This window comes from Camelus ferus, chromosome 3 (genome assembly GCF_009834535.1).
Source record: "Camelus ferus isolate YT-003-E chromosome 3, BCGSAC_Cfer_1.0, whole genome shotgun sequence".
In the NCBI taxonomy this organism is placed as follows: Eukaryota; Metazoa; Chordata; class Mammalia; order Artiodactyla; family Camelidae; genus Camelus; species Camelus ferus.
In genome coordinates this window covers 114,840,806-114,848,784 of record NC_045698.1, presented here as the reverse complement: position 1 = coordinate 114,848,784, position 7,979 = coordinate 114,840,806, and the positions used below count along the sequence as shown (strand labels likewise).

At 37.1% G+C, this 7,979-nt stretch overlaps 1 protein-coding gene across 1 annotated transcript; it reads right to left on the bottom strand.

Moving 5' to 3' along the window:
* Positions 1-1,783: 1,783 nt before the first annotated feature.
* Positions 1,784-5,822, bottom strand: LOC102512976 (olfactory receptor 2T12). The gene is made up of 2 exons (XM_006178030.2): positions 5,743-5,822; positions 1,784-2,747 (listed from the first exon to the last, which is right to left on the bottom strand). Exons 1-2 carry the CDS (start codon positions 5,820-5,822, stop codon positions 1,784-1,786), a joined length of 1,044 nt encoding a protein of 347 aa, XP_006178092.2.
* Between the last annotated feature and the right edge of the window lie 2,157 nt (positions 5,823-7,979).

Here is a 7,979-nt window from a genome sequence, read left to right as displayed (position 1 = left end):
ATCTGTAATGTCATTTCAAATGTGCTGCTATTTTCACAGAGATCTGATAAATTTTTATTAATATTTTACATTTGCCTGGAGATAATCATTCTGTGACTGTTTTTTGTTTATGTTTCCTCCTATAGAAGTCTTGCAGAAATATTCCATCCTCAGCAATGTTTATGGGCTTAATATATGATTTTCTAAGTGATGTGTTCTAGCATTTACCTTTCTGATGGTAAATAAATCTGGCACAAACAATTAACTGTCCATGATTACGTTTACTTTGATCAGTATCATCCATCTTAAGAGAAGAAGACATTTTGAGCGTAACTGACAGAATATCAGCAATTGTGCTTCTTTTATTTATCCTAATACTGGGTGAAGAGAATAATAAGCAAACAAATTGTTAGTGTTGAACAGATGACTGTCTCCTGACATCAATTCGTCCCAAGAGTGTAGCATTTCCTGAATAATTTCTCTGGACATGAGCCCAGGATCTACTAGCACTGGTTAAGGTACTATTGTAAACACACATTCAAAATTGATATTTGCATCTCTACATAAAGCTGGAAATTACCTACATCGCTCTAAAATATTTGAGGTGAAATTGTACGGCAATTTAACTCTCAGACGTTTGTACTGGAGAGTTATTTTCCCTGGAAGCTCTATCTGAAATTCTTTCTTTTTTTACGTTATTTCTTAGCGTGTTGCAACTGAAGTCAATTTAGACCCAATCACAAAATTCTCTAAGCCAACTTTTGCAGTTTCTGATTACCATTTGTCTTTGAAGACCAAGCTTTCTGTCATATCTGCCTGGTTTTGCATCGTCACCTAACAGACAGAAGAAACAGTCCTGTTCCCCAACCCTTGAGGAGTGCCCTGTATTTTGCATGAGAAATAGCTTAGTCATCGGCACATTTGCTGAGGTAAAGTGTTCCACAAAACTTTTAAGGGACAGATGGTTGAATCTTACTCAGCTTTGATAACTCATTATTGTCAGGTGTTCTGTTAAGACTAAGTATGTTTCTACATCTGAGTTCATATCCATGGACCTACATCCATCATAAGTTAACATAACCTTTAAACATCACAGACACAGTTTCCAGAAAATTTGGTGGTGGTGTACTTTAAAATGGATTAGCCATTGAAATTGCAATTAGATCCTGGGTATTACTTAAATGAAAAGTTGTATGCACTGAAAAGATTGCCTTCAAACACCAAGTAAAAGTCTGTGGAGGAGACAATATAACACATGTTTAAGTTGTGCAAGTTCCCCTTTGCCAAGAGCCTGCATTTTAAATTATAGCTAAAGAGTAGTGTCGTCGTTTATTTTTGGTGGAATCCCTATATTTAGTTCTTAGAAATGCATGGAGCAAGGGACATAGGAACACAGTGTTCAGAATAAATTACCAGACAGAAATAAAATATACCAGTTTAGGGGACAAGCTTTGGAGTCACATTTTAACATTTATACACTGTGTGATATTGGAAATAATGTTTAACATTCTATTTTTCCATTTCCCTATTTAGAAAGTACGAGTCAAAGTACTTACATGGTTGTTCGAAGGCACAAAATAATTTATAAAAATTGCTTAGTGTGAAGCATAGCAAATAGTGTAAATGCTCCAGAAACAGTCTCTCTCAGTATGATAGACTCAATTATTAACTTCCTATTACACCAATCAATGAACTTAACTTTCTCTTCATGTATTGCTAAGTAAGTGATAATTATAATGTTTAAAATGTTAATGGCTTCTGGAACTTAAACTCAATTGACACTAGGTAACCTTGAGTCATGGGACTACGTCTGCTGGCATCTGAAGTTTGTACACTTTCTGAGCCACTTTTTCAAGGCTTCCTTGACCTCACTGTTCCTCAGACTGTAGATGAGGGGGTTCAGCACAGGGGTGAAGATCGTATAGAATGTTGACACCACCTTATCGTGGTTCGCTGACCTGTAGGATTTGGGTCTCATGTAGATAAAAATGGCAGCTCCAAAAAAGAGTCCCACCACCGACAGATGTGAGGAGCAGGTGGCACAAGCCTTCTTGCGGGCTTTGTTAGAACGCATCTGGAGAACGGCAGCGAGGATGAGGCCATAGGAAGTCAGGATGAGGGAAAGGGGGACCAGGAGCATCAGCACACAGCAGATGTACATGACGTACTCAAAGACAGATGTGTCAGCACAAGCCAAACGCACCAGCATGGGGGCCTCGCAGAACAAATGGTCGATCTCACGAGCACTGCAAAATGCGAAGCTCAGGACGGCAGCAGCCTGCATGAGCCCATCAGCCGCCCCCAGGAACCAAGACGCCAGAGTCATCTGCAAACATAATCGCCGGCTCAAGAGAACAGTGTATCGCAGCGGGTGGCAAACAGCCACATAGCGGTCATAGGACATGGCTGCTAAGAGGAAACCCTCGCCACCACCCAGTGTGAGCGAGACAAAGATCTGCAACCCGCAGCCAGTAGAGGAGATGGCTTTGTTGCAGGTCAGGTAGTCAGCAGCCATTTTGGGCACGATGGTGCACACCAGCAGCAGGTCCATGAGGGAGAGTTGGCTCAGGAGGAAGTACATGGGCCTGTGGAGCCGGGGGTCCAGGAGAATCAGGACAAGCATGAGGGCGTTGCCCATCAAGGAAGCAATGGCCATGGTAAGCACCACCACGAACAGAAAGAGGTGGGATCTGGTGTGCTTAAAGATTCCTAGGAGAATAAAGTATGAAGTTGTGTTTCTCCTCTCCAAGATTTCTCCTGATGTAACACTGCCAATGGAAAAATAGAGACAGAAGGGGCTATTAGCATCCAACAATCTTAGTTTGACTTCACAACTTCTGGATACATACTAAATATGAGAACTTTGTAATGTTTTAAGTGAGGTCAAGCCGTACAGTTTACACAACAGTATGTTGATTGAGATAACAGATCCAAGTGGATCAAAAGCAGAAAAAAACTGTCAAGAACTAAATAATTGTAAATCGTTACTTTGACTATTATTTTATTTTTATTATTTTTATTATTATTATTGTGCTCTTACTATGGGTACTGAAACCAAATTAATCAGTTGAAGAAAATAAGACTCATATAGCAGTTTGTCATTTATATTTGTTTGAATCACGGGTGATTTTTTTCCCCAAGTTTTGGAAATTATAACATTAGTTCCTTTTTCTTTTTTTGATTACAAGAAATTGGAGTCGTCCTACCACTGGGCTACAAGGACCACAGAATGGAACAGATGAGCATAAGTGAAACAAAGTTTCTGCATTGAAGGATATATATCCTCAATCATTGATGCAAATGGCTTTTTTTCTCTCAGTATTTTTATTTACATGATTTTTTTTAAAACGGAGATATTCCTTAGTTCATTACTCCCTACTATGAAAACTTTAGTGTCTTCCTGCAACACTCAGAATGAACTAGAAACATTTCCCCAGCTTACTAAGGCTCGGGGACGTGCCATGGGCATCATTTCACCCCAATGTACACTGTCACCGAGACATCAAATGACTAGGCAAGTGTGAAAGGGAAACACAAGAGGATCTGTGATGTCAACAAATGCTTGAAGAGAAGAGCCATAAGTATAATGAGGAGTAAAGTGACCAAAAGGATAAAGAAGCAATTTTAAAACCATTTCATTACCATGAAGCATCATTGCTATCACAAAGCATAAATATATTTGGAAAGAAAAAAAAAACACTTTATTTTAAAAACAGTTCAGATGGGTGGCTTGTCTTTTGGAGAGACATTTTCATATTCAACAAAACCAAACCATTTTCTTAGGAAACACAATGGAAATGACTGAGCTCACAGAAATGAGTGCAGCTTATGAGGAAGAGTTTGTGGACTGAAAGCTGCTATACACAAAATATAAGTAAGTTTTTTAGTGTTCATCATTTTCAAACTCCTTACTAAGAACAAAACTTGTAAACTTATAAAGAACAGAAGAGCACATAGCAGCAAGGGGCCAATTCTTCTCTTTTATTAACAGAAAAATGCACAAATGTGTCACTTTTGTAAATATACACGTTGATAGATGTGTCTGATAATGGACAGTCCAAAAGCTTTACCCAAATCTTTAGAGACACAATGATTTCTGAGCCTGCTGTCTAGAATTTGTCTGGTTATGGATTGTTGCAGAAAGAGATAGTGATGATGCCTTTCAGCCTAAAGAGTTTGATCTTGTGAATACCTTAATGCTATAAAAATTAGGTGGCAGACAGAGCTCACCTCTTGCAGAGCGACCTCACACATCAGCAGTCTCTTTAAACCACCTGCTAACAGTCTATTAAATCACTCACATTTAAACTGACATAAAAACACACCGTAACACCAGCATCTTTCAAAGACTTGCTTAAGCACTGGAAACCAGAAAAATACAGGCAGTCTGTTTTACCCAGTCAACGCATTGCTAAGCCTTGTTCTCCCAAATACTTTTTACCTAGTATGTGCAGCCCCTTGTTTTATATACTATTTAAGAGACCTTATTACCACCCCAGCCCCCTGACTTCTGGCCCGCCGGCTCCTACTTCCTCTAATATAACTTTAAACAACCTTCAGACTCATCTTACTGATGAAGGGATGTGTGGATGAAGAACATGAGACTTGGAATACAAAAGTCCTGGTTTAAGAATCATCTGTCATTTTCTATGTATGTGATGAATCAGTTATGTAACTTAGTTTTATTTTGTTTAAGTTTACTAGCCTGTTTAAAATTATATACCTCCTGAAGAGATTACTCAAACAAATAAAAGATGTTTTGTGCGCGGCAGAGTTCTGAGATGATTTCCCACATCATTTTGCACATTCAAACAAGATTTTTTTCATTTTAATTTATCTATCTAGATCATTTGTTGTCATTGAGCTTTTTTTTTCTTTTTTCACATAAACAGGAGCTAGGAAGTCATAGCAGAATATGTCAATTTGATTATTTGACTGAATGCTCTGGCGACATGAAGGTGAAATTCTAAGGCAAATAGAGAAATGATAGAGAAACACACACATCACATGCGCGCACATGTGTGTGTTTAAATGAAAAAAGAATAAAATTTGGAACTATGAACGTTTAAAATGAAAATGTAGTAAATAAATAAATAAATCTATAATATCCTCATCTGCTGTGAAAAATTGTGATGTGTATGTTTTAATAAATTAGACATCTCAGAATAACAGATAAATTAATTAAAAGGTCAGTTTAAATATATTACATAATTCTTTTGTCGGCTATATAGACAAGCAGTTTGATTTTTTTAAACTAAATATCATATAAAGCATTTTAAATAAAGGGGTTTTTTGGCATTATGGATTTATAAACTCATTTACTTGCTAAGTGAAATGTTTCGCTCTTAATTGAATAGCTACGTTAACTCGGCAAATTATGAGACTGTGGACATATGCTTATAAGTAGCTTTTTTTAGGTCAATTGTGGACCAAATTAATTCTAGCATATTACAGAGAGTAACTCGAAGTGAATGAAACATTTTTAAAGCTATACATATTTTTCTTCCAGACCTGGGAGAAAGTTTTCCCCTCCAGAAATAGCTGATGGATAGTTTTCAAGATGTATATCCTTCCGCAAAAGAAAAGGAGGCTCTGTTTCATTATCTTTAGACTAACAGTGTATCCCTGCAATTCTTTTTTACTTATTCTATGCCCTTCATTTGGAAAAAATTTCAGAAACTCTGTGTCTGTTTATCTCAAAAGTGTACCCCTTCTGATGCTGTTACAAAAGTTGATCATAGTGTCCCCCACATCCGCACTTACTTGTAAACACAAGTAGAGACCATTGTCGTGAAATATCTGGAGCTTCCTTTCAGGCCCTCCTTTTCTCTTCCTTCTGCCATCCTGCCCTGCACAAGGAAGGTGACATATGGCCACAAGATATTAACATAGCATGCTTCATTCCTTGAAACAGCGCTACTAGTCAGTGAAAAAAAAATCCACTAATACGAACTCGGTAATTTGACTGAGTTGACTGCTTATTCAAAAGGATTTTTTAGCTCACTGGTCCTGCCTGGACACACCCCACATCTTACATTTTCAGAATAGATGTGGAAAATAGAGAGCCTTTTATTTTTTGTCATCTGTGGGTGAAATTTTACAGAGGTTTGCTCTGAAACTCAAAATTCACATGGGAAATGTCAATCATATAACAAATGTAAATAATTTGAGATGGCTTCCTAAAAAAATGGATAAATGATTTTTAAACAAGTTAGACTCACCTCCATAGTAGAGTCATAAATCATGAGGCGTATATATGCTACTGGATCTTTCTGATAGGTTGACTGTAAATGTTTGCTTACATCAGTGTTGGGGATCCTGCTCTCTGTCCCTGGCCTCCTGCCATATTTATTTAGAAGTCCTATGTGACTACTTAAAGCTTCCTACATCTACCAAATGCCTTCCCTCGAGTAATGACACTGTCAAAGGCAAATCGTCTTTAGCAAGGCAGCTCAGATTTAAATGTTTCTTTAGAATAAATGATACATATAGTGAACTAATTTGTCTCCTAGGTTTTTCTAAAAGCAAAGAACCCTGAATGGGAAGGTGAAGCAAAGGGACACTGTTAAGGTCAAAAGCCAATACGAGGAACTCAATAAAAATAAATAAACAAGCAAACAAATAAATAGCTAGCTAATTCAAAGAATGGCCAAAGGCAACAGCTAGAATTCCACTCCTTGAACTGAATAAATGTGACTCAATTGCCTGAAATAGATAGACTGTTTACCATTCTTAACTGTGTGGTGATAAAACTGAAAAACTTTATTTATTAAACATCTCTACATGCCAGCAATATGCTCAGTATTTTACATGCACTTTATTTAATCTTAAAAAAAAAAGACCATTGATTTATGAGCGTTTGCATTTTATAGAAATGCAAATGATACTAATATTTTAACTCTTCTGAGATAGCAGAGTGGAAGAATTCATCTTTAAATCTCCTTAGTTTTGTGGTTCTCAAACTTTAGTGGACATCTGAATCACCTGAAGAGATTGAGAAACATTTCTTTAAATAATTCATTTACAAGGTGAACGTTAACTCTATCGTGAACTGGATGTCCATTCTTTGATAGCCTATAAACTCATTGATCCCAAATTCTGTGTGTGTGTTTGTGTGTGTGTGTGTGTGTGTGTGTGTGTGTGTGTTTTAAATCCTGTTTCTATTCTTTACCCATTTCATGATCTTACCATTATGACTAAACTCTGTGTTTCCCTCCTATGAAATATGCATAACATTGCTAACTTTGTAGCATTATTAGAAGAATTAAATGAAATAGTGATAAACGATCTGGAAGGGTATCTGGCCCATTGTAAATTCCATATCAGTGTTCATTGTTACTATCATTGTGACTGTTTCAAATGGAAAAAAAAAATCTCTAAAGCAAAGCTTGTGTTGATTCCAACCCAAATGTTATGAGAAATTATCTATAACAGAAAAGGCAAAGGGAGAAGAGCCTGTCCTTTCAATATTATCCTGGAGCATTGCTTGTTTAAGCAGCTTGCTCAGAGATTATTTAGCTCTCTAGATGAATGCATCTGTGTTTGACTTACTATTTACTACTATTTAGGCCCCAGGATCTGTGAAGTTGCATGTGAACGTGTATATTTGTATCCAGTACAGATGCAAATAATTTCTGTCCAGTAATGAAGTAAGAAATCAACCAATTACACCCTAACTGAAAACAAAAACAACACAAGCAATGATTTTCTTTCCTCCTCACTTCAAATGTGTGATGTATTTTCCAACACTGTTTCTTCCTGTCTCCAAAACCAACTGGGTGTTGTCCTACAATTTATTTCAATTCTGACACTACCTGGCATTAAGGTAAACCCCACAGGTTTAAGGGCTCAATCCCAAGGGCCTGCCCCTACTCCAGATTCTAGTCACAAATAGTGGGTTTTGAGATTACCCACACATTTGCCTGACTTGATTACAAAATCAAGTGTTCCAATGACCCCCTTTTCACATTCAATGATTTGCTAGAATGACTCACAGAAAT

What these genes read in the sequence shown, in the direction of transcription:
- LOC102512976 (XM_006178030.2), bottom strand. Translation starts at nt 5,822, where the DNA reads ATGGCAGAAGGAAGAGAAAAGGAGGGCCTGAAAGGAAGCTCCAGATAT. An exon ending in GTCTCTACTTGTGTTTACAA is followed by an intron (nt 2,748 to 5,742) that starts GTAAGTGCGGAT and finishes TTCCATTGGCAG; the next exon opens with TGTTACATCAGGAGAAATCT.